The 21,588-nt window shown below is 33.5% G+C and overlaps 1 protein-coding gene across 1 annotated transcript in view; it reads right to left on the bottom strand.

Annotated features, from left to right (window-relative positions):
- Nucleotides 1–21,588, bottom strand: part of LOC475575 (A disintegrin and metallopeptidase domain 3-like) — a 233,712-nt gene that overhangs the window by 9,894 nt on the left and 202,230 nt on the right. Inside the window, exons 20-24 of the mRNA XM_038559192.1 lie at nucleotides 20,389–20,584; nucleotides 12,607–12,697; nucleotides 12,164–12,353; nucleotides 6,165–6,251; nucleotides 3,937–4,051 (exon numbers count right to left, since the gene is read on the bottom strand). Coding sequence (XP_038415120.1) covers nucleotides 3,937–4,051; nucleotides 6,165–6,251; nucleotides 12,164–12,353; nucleotides 12,607–12,697; nucleotides 20,389–20,584 — 679 coding nt within the window. The remainder of the gene's footprint in view (nucleotides 1–3,936; nucleotides 4,052–6,164; nucleotides 6,252–12,163; nucleotides 12,354–12,606; nucleotides 12,698–20,388; nucleotides 20,585–21,588) is intronic.

Raw genomic sequence — 21,588 nt, 5'->3', positions numbered from 1 at the left:
GTTTCCCAAGGAATTTAAATTTTACTTTTGTGCAGTATTTTCTACACAAGTGTTCACTGAAGGTCTATTCATAATAGTTAAAAATTGGCAACCACCCAAATGTCCATCAATAGTTTGATACATCCATACAAGGGAATACTAGTCATCAATAAAAATAAATGGAATATTTATACATGCAACAAATTCTGATATAGTTCATAGAAATAATGGAAGAAAAAGAAGCCAATATCCAAGAGATACAAGCTGTATGATTCCATATATATAACATTCATGAAATAACATAAATAGAGGCATAGAAGTAATGGTCACCAGGAGTTAAGAATGGCAGAAAAGGGGATCAGTGTAGCTATATAAAGGGGTGATATTAGGAGCCATATAGTGATACACTTGTGTATCTTGATTGTGGTGATGCTTACACAAATTTGAACATCTGATAAAACTGCATGAAACTAAATACAAAGACACATATGTGCTCACACACACATACACACACATATGAGTGCATGTATACTGGTGAAATCTAAATAAGGGCTGTGTATTTTAATAATGTCTATTTCCTTGTTTGCTACTCTGCTATAGTATTAAAACATGTTAACACTGACAGAATCTGAGTAAGTGTTACACAGGACTTCTATCTGCATTTCATTGCAACTTTTTGTGAATCTATAGTTATCTCAATGTAAAAAGTTAAATAAGTCACAGGGGGATATTATTAGACATCTGCAACTGGGAAAACAAAATCAAACAAAACAAAAAAATGACAGTATCAATTGCCTGTGAAATGTGGAGCATCCGTGCAGAGAAACTGGAACTCTCATAGATGATGGAAAGAAGGAGAACTGGGATAGTCACTTTACAAATAGTTTGTTTCTTAGAAAATTAAAAATACACTAAGTAAAAACTAAAAACTTTAATAAATGACCCCAAAATCTTACTCCTAGGTATTTACCAACCAAAAAAAGAGAACTTACATACAAGAGAGGTCTATGTGCATGTTAATAGCAGGTTTATTTATAATTGCCAAAATCTAGAAACAACCCAAATACCTTTCAATGGATGAATGGATAAGGAAATTATAGTGCATCATTTCAATATAGAAGCCTACTTAGATATTTATCCAAAGGACACAAAAATACAGATTCAAATACATGCACCCCAAAGATTATAGCTGTGTTATCAATAATAGCCAAACTATGGAGAAAGCCCAAATGTTCATCAACTGATGAATGGATAAAGATGTGGTATATGAATAAATATATACTTAGATATATATTACTATAATGAAATATTAGTCATCAAAAAGAATTAATTCTTGCCATTTGCAACAATGTGGAGCTAGAATGTTTTATGCTAAGCAAAATAAGTCAAAGACAAATATATGATTTCATTCATATTTGAAATATAAGAAAACACGCACATATGGGAAGGCAGGAAAAAGGAGAGAGGGCAATAAAACATAAGAGTTTGTTAAGGGTAGAGAACAAACAGGGTTGATGGAGGGACGTGGGTGGGGAGGGGCTAATGGAAGGATGGGTATTAAAGAGGACGCTTGTGTAATGAGCACTGGGTGTTGATGTAATTGATGAGTTACTGAATTCTTCATTTCAACATTTATTTACTATTTGAGAGATATTGAGTGGAGGAGAGGGACAGGGGGAGGAAGAATCTTAAGCAGACTGCACTGAGCACAGAGCCCAGACACAGGACTTGATCTCCCAACCTTGAGATCACGACCTTAGGAGAAACCAAGAGTCAGGTACTTAACTGACTACATCACCCAGGTGCCCTGAACTACTAAATTCTACTCCTGAAACCAATATTGCACTGTGTATTAACTAAGTAAAATTTAAATTAAAAATTTTTAAAAAGAAGCCTCATTAACCATAAAAGAATGAACAATTAATAACACCTAGCTGTCTCAATTGGTAGAGCTCGAGACTTAATTTCACTGTGAGTTCAAGCCTGGAGCCTACTTCAAAAAAACAGAAAACTATTAAAACATATGGCAACAGGAATGTATCTCAAATTCATATGTATTGTATATGACATTCTGGAAAAGTCAAATCTATAGGGACAAGAATAGGTCATTGGTTGCCAGGAATTGGCAGTTGGGTATGAATGCAAAGCAGAAGCCAGAGAGAAATTTTGAGATAATAGATCTATTGTGTATCATGATTGTGGCAGTGAGAACAAGAGTATGTGCATTTCTTCAACACCCTTGAATTATATGCCACAGAGTGAATATCACAGTATACCATTTATAAAACCCAAATATGTTTAATAAAAATATTTTTAAAAAGATAACAGCTAGGAGGTTTTTTAAAATTTCCCAAAACACATTATGCTATAGTTTGAAGAATCACAGCCAACCCAAGCAGGATAAATTCAAAGAGAAACATGTCTTGGGCAGCGCCGGTGGCTCAGCAGTTTAGCGCCACCTTCAGTCCAGGGCCTGATCCTGGAGACCAGGGATGGAGTCCTATGTCAGGGTCCCTGCATGGAGCCTGCTTCTCCCTCTGCCTGTGTCTCTGCCTCTCTCTCTCTCTCTCTCATTAATAAACAAAATATTAAAAAAAGAAATGTCTTAATTGTAGTAAAACTGTGGAAAATCATATAAAATACATATAAAAGAAGTCTGAAACTCAAAGAATAAAAGAAGCATTATATTATTGAGATGAATAGAATAATAAGAATGACATTGTATTCTCATCAGAAAAGGAAGCTAAGATACAATTGAATTACATCTTTGAACAACTAAAAGAAAAAATAGGATTCTAATTCCAGTGAAAATACTTTTCACAAATTTTAATTTCACAAATTAAATGGTTTCGTAAAAACCATTTTTAAAACAAGAGCTGAGACAATTGCTCATCACAAAGTAAAACAAAAGAAGTAAAAAAGGAAGTTTTTCAGAGAGAAAGAAAATGACCCACATGCAATTTGAACGTCCTAAGAGAGTTGAAAAGCACTTAAAAACAGTAAATGAATGAGTAAATGTAAATATTTATATTCAAAAAGTTTAAAATTCCATTGTCTAAGGCAAATATAATAACATTATCAGATTTATAATGTATATAAGTAAAATAGAAAACAAAAGTAAAAATGATGAAAAACATTAAAGAAATTATACTGTTAAGATTTTTACATTGTGAATTTAGAAAAACAAATATGGTATATTTGTTCATGAATGTTCATCAAATAAAATTTTAAAATGATATGTGCCATCTACTATCAATATGCTATGGATATGGAAGATCTGATTAACTTTCCCTTTTGAAGAGAAACTTAAAAGATGCAACTTGTGAACTAGCTAACATGATAATAGCTAACATCCTAGGAATATTTGGAGTATATAATAAAACTATCACCTATTGTATAATCATACTATACTTATCTAGAAAATTCTGCTATATATAGAAATGGTTTTGGCAACCATGGTTAAAATTAAGGAGAGATCTATTAAAATGTTCATTCCTTGATTGAAATTAAAAGCATATACAAAATTTTGATTGGCAGTATGATCTAGAGCTGTACTGTTTAATAAAGTTGCCACCAAGCCACAAGTGGCTACTTAAAGTAAAATAAAATGGGGGATCCCTGGGTGATCAGCGGTTTCGCGCCTGCCTTTGGCCCAGGGCATGATCCTGGAGACCCAGAATCAAGTCCCACGTCGGGCTCCCGGCATGGAGCCTGCTTCTCCCTCTGCCTGTGTCTCTGCCTCTCTCTCTCTCTCTCTCTGTCTCTCTCTCTCTCTTTCTATCGTGAATAAATAAATAAAATTTTAAAAAAATAAAGTAAAATAAAATGGAATTTTGAGATTCCTAGTTGTACTATCCATATGTCAGGTACTTGATAGACACATAGTCCGTGACGATGTAAAACCATCTTTCTGTGATGGCAGAAAGCTCTTCGAAGCACACTCATCTAGATACTAACTTCCCCTATTCCAAAACCCGTTATCAATACTTCCTCCTGGTGATGTTCGTGATGGTTTACAAAGTGGAGGAGAATATCCAACATCACAGTGACAATGAAGCAAATTATTGCAAACCTGAAACCAAAACCAAATAAAAAATGAGAACATTTTATGTACAAAATAAAAATTAAATATATTTTTCTGATTGTTAGTCAATGTAAATTATTAAAGTATTATAATTTATATATTATAGTTTTTATTTCAATGTGGAAAATATTTTTAAAATAAAATGTAATATAATAAATTCCTATGCAATTTGTTGCTATTATAACTTTCAAATGTCATATTTTCTTTTGTTTCATATATTTTTAAATTTTTATTTAAAAGCTAAAAGTAGATAAGCTTCTTGATAGAACTGAAATGCCTTATTCCAGAAAGGCATAAAATTATGACTCCCAAAATTATACTAATAATCAGAGAAATGCAAATCAAAATTACAATGAGGTATCACCTCACACCAGTCAGAATGACTAGTATCAAAACAAGAAAAACAAGCATTGGTGAGGATGTGGAGAAAAAGGGGACTATTGTGCATTGTTGGTGGAAGTGTAAATTGGTAGTCACCATCAAAAACAGTACAGAAGTCCCTCCAAAATATAAAAATAGAAATATATAAATTCAGTAATTCTACTACTGAATATTTACCCAATGAAAACCAAAACACTAATTAGAAAAGTTATAAACTCCTGTTTAGTGCAGCAGTATTTATACTAGAAAAGATATGGAAACAACTTAAGGGGCTAACAGTAGATGAATGGATATATAGATGTAATATAAATAAACAATGGAATGTTACTCAGCCATGAGAGAGAGAGAGAGACAGAGACAGAGAGACAGAGAGAGAGATCTTGCCATTTGTGACAACATGAATGGACCTAGGAGGTATTGTGCTAAGTGAAGTAAATCATACTGAGAAAGACAAATATGAAATGATTTCACTCATATTTGGAATTTAAAAAATAAAACAATGAATAAACAAACAAAAAGAATTAGACCCATAAATACAGAGAACTAGTGATTATCAGAAAGGAGAGTAGTGGTAGAAAGGGGCAAAATGGGTGGAGAGGAATGGGAGATGCAGGTTCCAGTTATGGGATGAACAAGTCATTGGGATGAGAGGTTCAGCCTAGGGAATATAGTCAATGATACTATAACAGCAGATGGTAGCTATATTTGTGGTGAGGATAGCATATTTTACAGAGTTATTGAATCACTATATTTTACACCTGAAATTAATGTAACATTGTGTGCCAAGTATATTTCAATAAAAATATAAAATAGTAGGAGTTAAAATTTATTTTGAATTGTGCTAAATTAAAAAAATAACAAACTTTTACCAAAAAATGGGGAAAAAAACAAAAGGGAAAGCTTGCTTAATGAGATACAGGTACCAAAATTTATTTTGCCAGAAATAGGAAGGCTGCAAAATATCTACAAATGTGATCTAGTAGATGAATTGAAAGAAGAATCAGAAGCAGACTAGAGAATATAGAAGTAGGTTCATGCAAAAAGTGGTACATAAATGTAGCCAATAATATTTCATTAACAAATTAAGAAATCAGACAAATGTGCAAAGGTGACTGTAGCATAACGTCCATTGTCCCACTACTTACAATAGTTAAGTAAATATTAACATTATCTAAAAGTCCATCAGTGAATGATTTCTAAAATAGAGTATGGAGGAGATATTCAGGGAAATAAATTGAAGCTACTAAAGGATGAAAGAGATTTGAATAAGCAAGAATTTCAGCTCTCACAAAAATATTAGATTATATATTATATTATATTATGTGTAATATGAATATATTAAGTGTGTTCAAATATTTATCAATACACACACACTCAACCACAAGCAATATTTACATGTATGTTAAACGAGTATGAGTTAATCCTTAATAAAATAATAATTTCCAAATTGTCATAATCTTAATCTAACATAATAGTCTATATTTTATATTGTGTTTTTGTACAAAGTTCAAAGCTCATAAGGCCTATAATAATGTGACTGAACACTATTATATTATTATGTCATATATATATATGTGTATAAATAATGGAATCTACTTTCCTTATTTTAGCTGCAAATTTTCAAATTTCTGTATCAAATAATTCTACCTCATTATCTTGGACAATGTTTTTGATGCGAATTAAAATAACTATACTTAGAAATGAAATAACCATTACATACCCCATGTCCACTGCAATTTATTTTTGAGTCACAGTTTGTTCTCTGTATAAATGAAGTCCTAGAAGAGCACTGTCCCAGGTAACAGTACTAAAATGTTAAAACCACAAACAAGAACTGTAAATATAAAGCCAAGAGTTGAGCAATTCTACTTGCTACAAAAATTAAATGCATAATATGTTTTATATTTGTCATATATTATGAATCTGAATATATAATATGAATATGGAATTCATGACACGTACTTATTCTAAAAAAGAATTTGGGAGTCCAAAAAGCATGTTATTATTTTACCAAAAATAATTTGAGAATGAGATATTATTTCTTTCTTATGAGGGAGCACGGCTATGAGTTTATTGATATACTGACACTAATTGGTATAAGAACAAAAATAGGCGAGTTCTACTGACTATTTATAATTAGCTTGGGTCTTTCTTTGCACCTTCTTTGTATTTTTATAATACATACTCATATATATTCAAAGGAAATGTTTTTATTTTCATTTTATATGTGATGAAAATAAATGTATTCCTAAATTCATGTATAAGTTATTGACAGAGCCAATATTCAGTGCAAGAACTCCTTAAGAACAGAAGTACATATTGATCAATGCTAAATAATAATGTTTCTTGTCTTTTTAATATTTTTCCAACTTTAATGACAATATCTCTTATCTTTCACATTAGCGCTAAAACAAGTTATTTAATCTCTGCATACCTCCATTTATCCATCTTTGAATTTGGAATAGCAATTATATTTAAATTTTTTAAAAGTACGGTATAAGGATGAAATAATATGTTAGACATAAAGGAACAAAAGCAGTGTCTGGTGCATAGTAAATGCACACTCAATACAAGATATCATCTTAATTATTACTTATTTGACCTGATTTCTATATAAGCTCTATGTATTCCTCCGTCCAAATTTCAATTTAATTTGAACATTTTTCGGGGAGTCTGTTAAAGTTATCTGTTGGCTTTTCTCAAGTTATCTGATAGAATATTTACTATTTAATGAATAGTATTAAAAACCATTATCTTCTATCATCATTAATCAATTATCACCATAAGGGAAAGAATATCAGCTTGTTCATTTACTGAGAGTGCTCTGATGAAGCCAGCAAGAATGACAAAATGTTGGACAAACCAGCATTACCTGTCCACAAAACCATTTTAATTCTAGTGCTCCTTAAACATTGTCACTGAGGCAATAACCAACTAGTCATATTTCATTGGGTTGTCCTTAGGGGGAAAATAAGCCAGGAAAAGTTAAGACCTATGCTTCTGATACAGTTTCCTTCAAATAAACAGATCAATTTGTAGTTGGCTCTTTTGTAATGACAGCAAAAGCAAGAGACACCATAAAAGTACTTAGCCCTGGGCAATGGCTGGAATGATGTTTTGAATATCAACTAATACACAAGCTTCCTCCTTTGAATAAGAGACACAAAGGGTGTCACAGAAGCAGACACATCATGGTTCAAAGAAAAGAATATATAAGTAAATACATATTTCCTAAAGTGAAATGCCTGGATTATGTAAGCATTTTTCTCATATAGTCCCAGGTATAAGTAAGAAAAAGGCAGTTAATTTTATTTATTTATTCAATAATTAGCATATCTTATTTTGGATAATTAAATGTATCAAACATACCCCTTTTCAAGTGTAAAATGAATGTGCTGAGATGTGTTTATCTTCCCTAGGCTACATGTGTGAGCTAGAAATCACTTCAATAAACATTTCTCCTGTTCTGAGTGTTATAAATAAAAAAAAAAAAATCAAAAAAGCCTTCTATCACATCCAATATTAAACAAACTTGCATTGTTGGAATAATGCTTATCTCCATGTGGTGTACTTTGCACTCAGTATATTACAGTATTAAATACATGTGTTTTATTTAAAATTTCATTGTGATTAGTAAGAGGGACCTCTTTTCTGTTAATAAGTAAGATATAAAGTCTCCCCTCTCTCCCTCTTTGTCTTCTTATCTATCAAGATAATTTTTACAAAGGACCCACATTTAATGAGAGTAAGGTAAAGAAGTCTTTCCTTTCCGACCACTCTGAAATCAACTGAATAATGTAGAATAACAGATGAAAATAACATGTATCCTTAATGAATTTTTTAAACAATCATAGAATAATTTCAATTTAAGTTCACAGACATGGCAGTCACGATTGTTCTCCCTTTCTTAATTAATGTAAGTAAAGGAGAATCAGAACAAACCAATTAGAAGATGAAAGAGTTAAGAACTTCCTGGGGTTTTGAAATAAAATGAAGGCCACTGGTGGATAAAATGCAGTGTGGAAGCAACCACATCAAATACAATGATAAAAGAGAGAGCCTAGTTGATCAGCCACACAATGCTCTGGAGGAGCTGCAGCCTCAGAGTAATAAGGAAAAGCAGAGAAGAATATCCAAAAAGGTTGGGCAGGGAGGCTAACAGGTGGAATTATTCATGGAAGTCTGTCCACAGAACCACAGAAGTAGTTACCTCTTATATTCACTACTTACCTCTCCTCTCTCTCAATTACAAAATGCAGCCAACACAACATTTTTATCCCAAGGGAAAAATTAGAAAGGTATTTTGTTTCCTAAAGCAATTGAATTAATGATGACTATAGAATTTAGGATTTCCAAGTGGTCTGTCCTCTAGGAGAGTCACTATCCAATTGAACTACAGAATGTACCACAGCCTAAATGGCCACTTCCAAAATGAAGACTGTTTGTGACAAGTCCCTGTCATATGGAGGTTTGTCAATTAATTGTTTTTTTTTGTTTGTTTTTAATTCTAGGTAGTTAACATACAGTGCAATTTTGGTTTCTGGATTAGAGCACTGGGTGTTACATGTAACTGATGAATCACTGAATTCTACTCCAGTTTTGTTTTGTTTTGTTTTTAATTGGTGTGGGAGTAAAAAGTCCTGCCAACTTAAAGTTCTTACTAACCAAGTAGGAACCATTTTCCTTCTTTCTTTTCCTTCCCTTCCTCTCCCTTCCCTTTTCTTTCTCCTTCACTCTTTTCTTTTCCCTCCATGGGCACATTGGTCAGATGGGCATAAGCTAGTGATCAGACTTTCCCAGGCAGAGAATCACTGATGGAGAGAGGAGTGATCTCTAAAGCTTTTAGTGGTCATATGGGGCAGTGGGACAAAGAACCATGGCAATCTTCTGTGGCATTTGTATGTCTAGGTCCCATATTGTTTTATTTTACTTGTTACCATTGTAATTGTATTTTTTCCTGTACATGTTATTTTACTCTCATTATTTTTAAGATTCTTTTTCTTTGCCTTTAATTTTCAGAAATCTCATTATGCTGTATCCTGCTGCGGATTTGCTGGGTTCATCCTATATGATGTTCTTTGCTTTTTGTATCTGTGTGTTTACCTTTTGCCAAATTTGGAGACATACCAAACGTTATTTCGTGAAATACTTTTCCATCCTTAAATTCTTTCTCCTATTCTCCTAGGATCTTAGAATGGCTTTTATCATGACAAAAAGTAATAACAAACATTTTTGAAAATGTAGAGAAAAGGCAGCCCTTGTGCACTATTGATAGAAATGTAAATGAGTGCAGCCACTATAGAAAATAGTATGGAGCTTCTTACAAAAATTAAAAAATGGAAACATCACATAATACAGCAATTCCACTTCTGAGTATTTATCCAAAATAAATGAAAACATTTAACTCAAAAATATATATCCACCTGCACGTTCATTGCAGAATTATTTACATAGCCAGGATATGCAAGCAACTGAGGTGAATGAATGGATGGATCAAATGTAGCAAATATACACAATGGAATATTATTCATCCATAAAAATGAATTAGATCTTGCCATTTGTGACATGAATGGACCTTGAGAACATTAGCTGATTGAAATAAGTCAGAGAAAGACAAATATTGTGTGATCTTACTTCCATGTGTAATTTAAACAACAACAAAATATGAGCTCATAGATGCAGAGAACGGGTTGGTTCCCATGATTCTGATGATGAGGGTTTGAGGGAGTGGATAAAGTGGGTGTCAGAGCCAAAAATTACAAACTTTCAGTTATAAAGTAAATAAATATACAATGAAGAGTATAGTATAGTATGGTGACAAGAGTTAATAACACTGTATTGCATATTTGAAACTTGCTAAGAGAGTAAAATTTGAAAGTTCTCAATATAATAAAAAAAATTTCATGACTATACAGTAATATCGGATGTTAACTAGACTTCTTGCATTGGTCATTTCACAATATATACAAATATTGAACCCCTATGTTGTACACCTGAAACTAAGGTAATGTTATATTTTAACTGTTTGTGAGTTAAAAATAGTAACAAAATGTAATTTTTAAAAGTCAATAACATGTGTAATAACATATTGACTCCATACATATTTCTAAATCACTTTCCAGAAAGAATGTGCCCAGTTATATTTGTTTTAAGATGGTAATAAGTTATGCTTCTCATCATCAATTATTATTTTTAACTCCTATTTGATTAGACAAAAACTAGCTGGATATTCATGTAGTTTGTATTTATTTCACCAACCCACAAGAACACCAAATCTCATCATTCAAAAGTTTTTATAGTGTTCAATCTCTTAACCATATTACTTCCCTTCTTGAAGCTTATGATGAAGCTAAAATTTAATCACTTGGTCTTACTAGTGATCAGCTCCATCATAAAGTTATCCTAGAGGCCCCATTCTGTCACTTTGTTAAGTGTAAATTAGTTTGATTGAAAGAGGTTTTTTTGAATAACAAAAAACATTCCTATCACTCATGAAATTCCAAGGAGTTTAAGAGCTCTGTGCAAGAAATAAGGGACAAAGACCAAATTATTTTTGTATGTTATACCACATGTATACTATTTAAGTGTTTTTTTCCCTCCTAATTGATGAATGCTTAAATTAGCTGATAAATTTATGTATTTAATCTCTCACATTCATAGTAAACATTTTTTTCAGTTTGTCTGGAATGTCTTTAAAAGAATAACATATTATTTTTTTTAAGATTTTATTTATTTATTCATGAGCAACAGAGAGAGAGAGAGAGAGGCAGAGACACAGGCAGAGGGAGAAGAAGGCTCCATGCAGGGAGACTGATGTGGGACTCCATCCCAGGACCCCAAGATCATGCCCTGGGCCAAAGGCAGGCACTCAACCGCTGAGCCACCCAGGCGTCCCCGGAATGACCTATTATAAAGGAGTCAGCACTAGTGTGTTCCCTTTGATTATTTCATTATTTTTATGTGAGAATATGTTTTCCCATTTTGAGATAAATTTACTATTCATTTCCATTTTTCTCTATTGTTTGTTTCTTAAAATTTTGCATCTCAATGTAAATTATCTAAATTCAAATATGAAATACTTGAGTAGTGTTTTACATTAGTCAATTTTTCAATGGTAGTAGTTTAACAGTCCTTGATTTTGTTTCTTAAGCTATTTAAGAAAAAGAAAAATAAATAAGGCTTAAACTCCATTTCTTTATTGTGTCTTGTGGGAGGACCAAATTTTTAACAAGTATTTGTTATGCTTTTGGAAAAACAATTAGGGGATTTGGCTAATGAGCAAATAACTGTTTTATTTTCATTACAACCAAATTAATTCTTCCTGTCAATAATTGCTGGACTAAATACTTGGCTATTTTGTTTTCTTTGTTCTTATTATTTAGATTGTTTTCACCTACTTTTTTGGTTGTTTATATAAGTTTTTGCAAACCAGATCCTAGCCTAATTAAGAGGCTAATATTCTCAAGTATGAGAAAACAAGTTTAAATATTTATACCAAAATTCATAATAAACAAAATGATACTGAAGCATGTGTTCCTTTGACCAACAGAAATTCTGAACTTTAAAGCTTAAGATCATGATATAGTAACCAAAATTTGTAATGTTAATTATAATATTAAGGTCTTTTCTGTCTCTCTCATATGTTTGTATGTGCACATACACACATACACACACACACACAGACACTCCCATACTTTATCAAGTCAAATTTTTACTTACCCTATCTGGACCGCACATAGTGCCATTTGATGTATAGGTAATATCTTCTCTTAAATGTGCTGCTGGTGTTCTCAAATATGCAGAGACACACAAATGGCCTTCCATGTAAGTATACTGAATATCAAATTTTTTAAATGGTATTATTTCTAACTGTGTCCAGTGACAAACTATCTTTCCACATAAGATATCCCTAACAATATAAGGCAGAAAAAAAGTATTTATATGACACTAGGGATGAAAATATTAGGGAAATAACTGTTCAAAATATGAAATTAATTGAAAATGTTACAGATAAAAGCTATTCAGAACAAAACAATCTTAGGAAGTGGAACATGAATATCTATCTGTACATAATACATTTATTTCTCACTTGCATTAAGCAACTCTCTGCAGTACAAACATACCAACAAAATTGGAAAATTTATAATTTTTTAAATACACACCTAAAATTACAAAATCCTCCTCTACAGTTTCCAAAATCATCATCCTGCATATTCACTTCTTGTGTGCACAGAGAAGTAGAACCCTTTGCAACTGAAAAATATAAAGTTCCAATTACTCATCTTAAAAAAAATAAAAACTAAAAGTATAGTAAATTAATATAGAGACATCTAGATGAAAGCAATGCCCAGTCAGTGTCAGCTACTATAAATTTTTGGTGTAATCTACTGGCTATACAAGAAGAAGAGTTACTAAAAACTATCCACTTGGGAATAAGAAAATTGCTATCATAGTGAAGAAATTATTAAGAAATCAATCATTTACTCCTTTATCTGTAATTCTAATATTCTACTCTTTTTCCACCAATCACCTGAAATTTAACTAATATCTTATTTTTTCTTTGCTCGGTAATTATTAGATCTATCTACCTCTCCATGTAGTTTGAGGTTGTTTTGACTTGCAATTTTATTTTCAAATTTGGATTTACACAAACAATATCTTTTATCATGGCTATAGGGTAGATTACTGAATTTAGGAAAATATAGTTTAAAAATGAATCCCTGAGGAGCCCACACAGGAAAGACAAATCCCCATAATATTTGGCTTTGAAAGCAAGAGGAGCCAAATTTTATAAATTCTTACAACCAGCAGGACTTAAAGCTTAGAATTTTAAAAATCAGCAGCTAGGCTCTGTTTGAACCCAGAGGGCATTAGGAAGCTGAGTCTTCATTCAGACAGCAGGACAGTCAAAAGAGTTACAGCATGGAAGTAGCAGTTTGAAAAACAGCATAGGCAAACATGAGGGAGAAGGATTTACTCATCTTGGAGCATTGTCCAGAGAAGCAAGATCATGGAAAAATACCTCCAGGAATAAAAGCTGTCAGCTGCCATTTCCCTCCCCAAACCCCCAGTATTAACATGGTGCTATCTGCAAAAAACGGTATGGTGCAAACAGTTGCTATTTAATTTGCTTACACCAAGCCCCACCCCCTTTCACTTCAGAGGAGAGGCCCTTTCCAGTCATGCTTGCCTCAGTCCTAAATCCATGGGCCTCCACCCCAGGAAAGACTAGTGGAAACCCTACCAATACCCAGTCAATGGACCCATGTGTTTTATGGGACCTCAGTTCCTGTGGTGGTGTGGTAGCAGGTTTCATTTCACAAGCAGACCAGCACCCACCTTGTTAAAATGTGCTGCACCTAGCCATGGACCAAACACTGCCCACAACAGACAAAGAGACCCTCTGCAGACAACCTTACTGAAGGAAAAAGAGTCAAGGCATAGCCAACACATATAGGAGACACTTCTTGAAGCATGAGGTCCTGGGGAACAGGGAACTCTGCACTGTAGAGTACTAATGAAGTACTTCTTCATAAGGCCATTACTTTCAGTAGTAAGAGAAATAGCTGACTTTCCTAACCAGAGAAACAAACTCAGAGTTAGACAAAATGAGGTGACAGAGGACTGTGCCCCAAATGAAAGAAAAATACCAAGCCACAGTAAGAAACTTAACTAAAACAGATGTAAATAATATACCTGATAGAGAATTTAAAGTGGTAATCATAAAGATACTCATTGGACTTGAGAAAAGAATGGAGGATATCAGTGAGACTCTTAACAAAAAAAAATTTTAAAAACCCATCAGATAAAGAACACAATAAATGAAATTAAAAATATACCCAATACAATAAATAATAGGCTAGATAAAACAGAAGAAAGAATAACCTGGAGGACAGAGTACTGGAGAGTAATCAAGCTGACAAAATGAGAGTAAAAATAATAATGCAAATTGAGAACAGTCTTAGGGAACTTAGTGTCTGCATCAAGCATGAAACATTTGCATTATAAGGATCCTAGAAGAAGACAGAGAAAAGGGAGTGGAAATTCTGTTTGAAGAAATAATAGCTGAAAATAATCAATAGTAATACAATAACAGTGGGAGAATTTAACACCACACTTACACTGATGGACAGATCAAACAGCAATACAATGAGGAAATAGCGGCTTTGAATGACACACTGGACCTTTAACAGATATATGCAGAACATTCCATCCTAAAACAGCAGAATACACATTTTTTTCAAGGGCACATGGGACAGTCTACAGAATACATCACCTAGTAGCCCACAAAAAGAGCCTCAACAAATTCAAGAAGATTGAAGTCATATCATGCATCTTTTTACCACAATACTATGAAACCAGAAGTCAGCCACAAGAAAAAAAAATCTGGTGAGAGTATAAATACATGGAAATTAAATGACATGCTATTAAGCAATAAATGGGTCAACCAAGAAATCAAAGATATCAAAAAGCACATGAAAACAAATGAAAATGAAAACACAATAGTCCAAAATCTCTGGAATGCAGAAAAAAAGCAGTTCTAGGAGAGTTTACAGCAATGCAGGTCTACCTCAAGAAGCAAGAAAAATCTCAAATAAACAGCCTAACCCTGTACTAAAGGAGCTACAAAAAGAATAACAAACAAAACCCAAAACCAGCATAAGGAAGGAAATAATAAAGATTAGTGCAGAAATAAGTGATATAGAAACTAAAGAAATAGTAAAACATCAATAAATCAAGAGCTTGTTCTTTGAAAATATCAACAAAATTGATAAACTTTTAGCCATACTCATCCAAAAAAGGCGGGGGGGGGAGAGAAAGACACCCCCAAATCAGAAATGAAAAGGAAAACTTAAAAATGACATCACAGAAACACGAAGAATTGTAAGCAAATATTATGAAAAATTATATGCCAACAATTTGGACAACCTAGAAAGAATGGAAAAATTCCTAGAAATGTATAATCTTCCAAAACTGAAACATCTCTACAGCTACATTGTACCCTTTCAATGCATTTAGTTTTATTTTTGTATATATATATTTTTTCTTTTTTACAATTCTAGGATGTAGTCTCTTCTAACAAAAATACACCCAGGATTTACTGTATTGTTCTGTTCATCTGTTTGTTTATATTCCTTCTTTTTTTAATTTTTACAATTATATTCTATCATTTCATTATATTTAACTTTATTTTTGTACTTATATAAATTTTTCTTTCTTTACAATTTTAGGATCTAGTTTTCTAACAAACAGACCAAAATACACACAGGAACCAGTGTATCACTCTGTTCAATTCATTTGTCTGATTATATTCTTTTCTTTTGTTTTAATTTTTCTTTTAATTTCAGGTCTCTTCTGATTTATTTAATGTATATTTCTCTGGGGTCATTGTTACCATTTTAGTATTTTGTTCACTTTTTCATCTATTCTTCTCTGGAGAGAATGAGGACAGAAAAAACTCACCTCAAAAAATAGAACAAGAGGCAGTACTAACTGCCAGGGACCTAATCAGTATGGATGTAAGTAAGATATTGGAACTAGAGGTCAGAGAAATGATTGTAAAGATGCTAGCTAGGCTTGAAAAAAGCACAGAAGACAGTAGAGAATCCCTTTCTGGAGAAATAAAAGAACTAAAATTTAATTAAGTCAAAATAAAATAGGCTATTAATGAGATGCAATCAAAAACAGAGTTTCTAACTGCTGGGATAAATGAGGCAGAAGAGAGAATTAGTGGTTCAGAAGACAAAATGATAGAGAATAAAGAAGCTGAGAAAAGGAGAGATAAACAACTACTCTATCATGAGGGCAGAATTCAAGAAATAAATGATACAATAAGGTGAAATAATATTAGAATAATTGGGATCCCAGAAGAGGAAAGAGAGAGAGGGGCAGGAGGTATATTGGAGCAAATTATAGTGGAGAACTTCCCTAATATGGGTAAGGAAACAGGCACATAAGTCCAGGAGGCACAGAGGACCCCACCCCCTTAATATCAATAAAAATAGGTCAACACCTGGACATATAGTAGTGAAACTTGCAAAACTCAGAGACAAAGAGAAAATCCTGACAGCCTCTCAAGACAAGAGGTTCTTAACCTACAATAGTAGAAATGTTAGATTGATAGTAGACCTATCTATGGAAACCTGGCATGCCAGAAAGGACTGGTATGATATATTAAGGGTGCTAAATGAGAAAAATATGCAGCCAAGAATACTTTATCCAGCATGGCTCTTATTTAAAAGAGGAGAGATAAAAAAGCATTCAGGACAAAAGAAACTAAAAGAATTTGTGATTACTCAATCAGCCCTACAAGAAATATTAAAGGGGATCTTTAAGTGGAGAAAGAGTCTAAAAGTAATACAGACCAGAAAAGAACAGGGACAATATACAGAAACAGTGACTTTACAAGTAATACAATGGCACTAAATTCATATCTTTCAATAATTACTCTGAATGTAAATAGGCTAAATGTTCAAATCAAAAGATGCAGGTTTTCAGATTGGATGAAAAAGCAAGACTCATTGATATGCTGTCTGCAAGAGAATCATTTTAGACCCAAAGACACCTCCAGATTGAAAGTGAGGCATGGAGAACCATTTGGAATGCTAATGGACATCAAAAGAAAGCTGGGGTAGCAACCCTATACCATACAATTAGATTTTAAAGCAAAGCCTATAATAAGAGATGAAGAAGGACACTATATCATAAAGGATATATCCAGCAAGAAGATCTAACAATTGTAAATATTTGTACCCCTAACATGGGAGCACCAGTTATATAAGCCAATTAATAACCAAATTAAAGAAACACATTGATAATAATATAATAATAGTGGGGAACTTTAACATCCCTCTGACTACAATGGACAGATTACCCAAGCAGAAGATCAACAAGGAAACAACAGCTTTGAATAATACACTGGACTAGATGGACTCCACAGATATATTCAGAATATTCCATATTAAAGCAATAAAATAAACATTCTTCTCAAGTGCACATGGAACATTCTCCAGAATAGATCATATACTGGGTCACAACTCAGGCCTCAACTGCTACCAAAAGATTGGGATTATTCCCTGCACATTTTCAGTATACAATTCTTTGAAACTTGGACTCAATCACAAGAGGAAATTTAGAAAGAACTCAAATATATGGAGGTTAAAGAGTATGCTACTAAAGAATGAATGGGTCAACCCAAAAAATTAAAGAAGAATTTTAAAAATTCATGGAAACAAATAAAAATGAAAACACAACTGTTTAATACCTTTGAAATGCAGCAGAGGTGGTCATAAGAGGGAAGTATATAGCAATCAAGCCTTTCTCAAGAAACAAGAAAGGTGGGGATCCCTGGGTGGCGCAGCGGTTTAGCGCCTGCCTTTGGCCCAGGGTGTGATCCTGGAGACCCGGGATCGAATCCCACATCAGGCTCCCGGTGCATGGAGCCTGCTTCTCCCTCTGCCTATGTCTCTGCCTCTCTCTCTCTCTGTGTGACTATCATTAAAAAAAAAAAAAAAAAAAAGAAACAAGAAAGGTCTCAAGTACACAGCCCAACCTTACACCTAAAGGAGCTGGAGAAAGAACATACTAAAGCCTAAGCCCAGGAGAAGAGAATTAATAAAGATTAGAGCAGAAATCAATGAAATAGAAACTAAAAGAACTGTAGAACAGATCAACAAGACTAAGACCCCAAATACCAAAGGAATGTTGAAAAAGAAAACTGAAGCTGGTGGCATCTCAATTCCAGACTTTGCATTCTATTAGAAATCTATAATCATCAAGACAGTATGGTACTGGCACAAACACAGAAACATAGATCAATGGAACAAAATAGAGAACCCAGAAGTGAACCCTCAACACTATGGTCAACTAATCTTTGACAAAGCAGGAAAGAATATTCAATGGAATAAAAGACAGTTTCTTCAACAAATGGTGTTGGGAAAATTTGACAGCTACATGCAGAAGAATGAAACTGGAACATTTCCTCACACCATACACAAAAATAGACTCAAAATGGATGGCAAGCACAAATGTGAGATAGAAATCCATCAAAATCCTAGAGGAAAACACAGGCAGCCAATTCTGTGACCTCAGCTTCAGTAACTTCTTGCTAAACATGTCTCCCAATGCAAGAGAAACAAGGAAAAATTAACTATTGGGACTTCATCAAGATAATAAGCTTTTGCATAGCAAATGAAACAACTGACAAGACCAAAAGACAAACTATGGAGCGAGGAGAAGATATTATTCACAAATGCCTTATCAGATAAAGGGCTAATATCCAAAATCTATAAAGAACTTATCAAACTCAACACCCAAAGAACAAATAATCAAATCAAGAAATGGGCAGAAGACAGGAACAGACATTTCTGCAAAGGCGACATGCAAATGTTCAACAGATACATGAAAAAATACTCCACATCACTCAGCATCAGGGAAATGCACATCAAATCCACAATAAGTTAGAAAGTGTTAGATGTTGGAGAGGATACAGAGAAAGGGGAACCTCTTACATACTGGTGGGAATGCAAGCTTGTTTAGCCTCTCTGGAAAAGTATGGAGGTTCCTCAAAAAGTTGAAAATAGAGCTACCCTCCCTATGAGCCAGCAATTGCACTACTGGGTATTTACCCCAAGGATAGAACTATAGTGATCTGATGAGGCACTTATGTCCCAATATTTATAGCAGCAATCTCCACTATATCCAAACTATGGATTGAGTCCAGATGTCCTTCCACAGGTGAATGGATAAAGAAGATTATACACACACACACACACACACACACACAATGGGATACTACTCAGACACTGAGAAAATGAAATCTTGCCATTTGCAATGACGTGTATGGAACCAGAGGATATTATGCTATGTGAAATAAGAATCAGAGAAAGACAATTATATGATCTCACTCATTTATGGAATTTAAGAAACAAAACAGAGGATTATAGGGAACGGAAATTAAAACCAGATGAAAGCAAAGAGGGAGACAAACCATAAGAGACTCTTAATCGCAGGAAACAAACTAATGGTTGCTGGAAGGGAGGAGAGTGGGAGATCAGATACTGGGTGAAAGACATGAAGGAGGGCATGTGATGTAATTAGCACTGGGTATTATATAAGACTGATGAATCACTGACCTCTACCTCTGAAACAAAGAACACATTGTATATAATTAGCTGAATTTAAATTTAAGAAAATTTAAAAATTGAAACACAAGAAACAACAAGTGTTTGTGAAGATATGGAGAAAATCTTCTTGCACTCTTGAGCATCTAAACTGGTGCAGCCACTGTGGAAATCAGTGTGGATATTCCTCACAAAGCTAAAAATAGAACTATTCTGTGATCCAATAATTATACTACTTGGGTGTTTACCTCCAAATTATAAAAACATTAATTCAAAAAAATACATGCCTTTCTAGGTTTACGACAGCATTATTCACAATAACCAAATTATGGAGGCAGCCCAAGTGTCCATCAATTGAATGGATAAAGAATAAGTGGTATATATGACAATGGAATGTTGTTCAGCCACAAAAAAAAGAATGAAATCTTGCTGTTTACAATAATATGGATGGAGCTAGAGAGTATAATTTATGCTAAGCAAAATATATCAATCTTAGAAAGAAAAATACCACATGATTTCACTCATATGTGGAATTTAAGAAACAAAACTAACAGAGGGGGAACAAAAGAGAGAGGCACACACAAACCAAGAAATAGACTCTTAACTATAGAGAACAAACTGATAGTTAACCAGAGGGGAGGTAGTTGGGGGGATGGATATTAAAGAGTATGCTTATCATGATGAGCACTGAGTAATATATAGAATTGTTAAGTCACTATATTTTACACCTGAAACTAATATAACTCTGTATGTTAACATTACTGAAAAAAATACACAATTAAATAATAAAAATGAACCCCAGAAAAAAAGCACACCCATTACATTTTCCAAATAACTCTGCACACTGTTTATCTGTATCTCGGCATTTTCCCTCATAGCAATAAGCAGTGTTATTATTGCATGGTTCTAAATCAGCAGATTGCACATCAGGTACGCAATTCTCATGTATTCCATCACAAAATTCTGGAAAATCACAGGGATCTTTACTTTCCCGACATACAGTTCCTTTGGTGGATATCTGTGAGACAAAGAAAAACAATTATTTTTGTAAAGTAGTAAACCAAAAATGTAAAAAAACTTAAACAAGAATAATAGATTTCTGTCATTGCCATTATTATTACATTTTTAACTACTTAAGTTATGAATTTACTTAAAAGCTCAATTGAAATAGATTGGAAAAAACCCAAATGTCCATCAATGGATGAATAGATGAACAAATTGTGGTATATTCATATAGTGGAGGATTTTCAGCCATATAAAGGAGCACTGATACATATGCTACAAAGTTGTTGAATCTTCTACACTATGTTAAGAAAGCCAGACACAAAAGGTCACATATTCTATGCTTCTACTTATATGAAATATCCAAAATATGTTACTCCAGACAGAACACAAATTGGTGGTTGCCAGGGACTGAGCGGGAGGGAGAAAGGAGAACAAGTGCTTAATGGGCTGGGAGTCTCCTGTTTGCATGAGGAACATGTTTTGGAACTAGGTAGAGGTGGCAGTTGCACAGCATCGTAAATGTACTGAATGCCCCTAAATTGTTCATCTGAAAATGGCAAACGTTATGGTATGGGATCTTCACCTTAATTTTTTTAAAGGCTCTACCAAATGTAGGAATTATCCCCATGTGTAAGGGAAAGGGCAAGGGACTGTGCAGAAAAGCTTTATTGTTCAATTCCGCTGATTTGGAGATCAAGGCCAAGATGAGAGCTCTGGTGAAGGAAAGAACGTTTATTGTTAGGTAGTAGAAACTCTAGGCTTGCCTCTTTATTCATGCTCCTTGAAGACAAGTGACCACTGGCTTTAATTACTAGCATATGGAGTGAAAAGGAACACACACAGAACAAAATAGAATGACGTTTGGAGAGATTTCATTTACAGAAAACCTGCCAATCAAGATCTCTAATGAATCAGCTTCTATGACAGTTGTTGATGCCTGAAAGTGACACAAAGGTGGCAAGATGCTACAATGAAGTAATCCTCAAAACACAAGTCTTACTCGTCTCCTTTTAGGTG

This window comes from Canis lupus, chromosome 16 (assembly GCF_011100685.1).
Source record: "Canis lupus familiaris isolate Mischka breed German Shepherd chromosome 16, alternate assembly UU_Cfam_GSD_1.0, whole genome shotgun sequence".
Taxonomy (NCBI): domain Eukaryota; kingdom Metazoa; phylum Chordata; class Mammalia; order Carnivora; family Canidae; genus Canis; species Canis lupus.
This window is presented reverse-complemented; position numbering and strand designations above follow the sequence as displayed.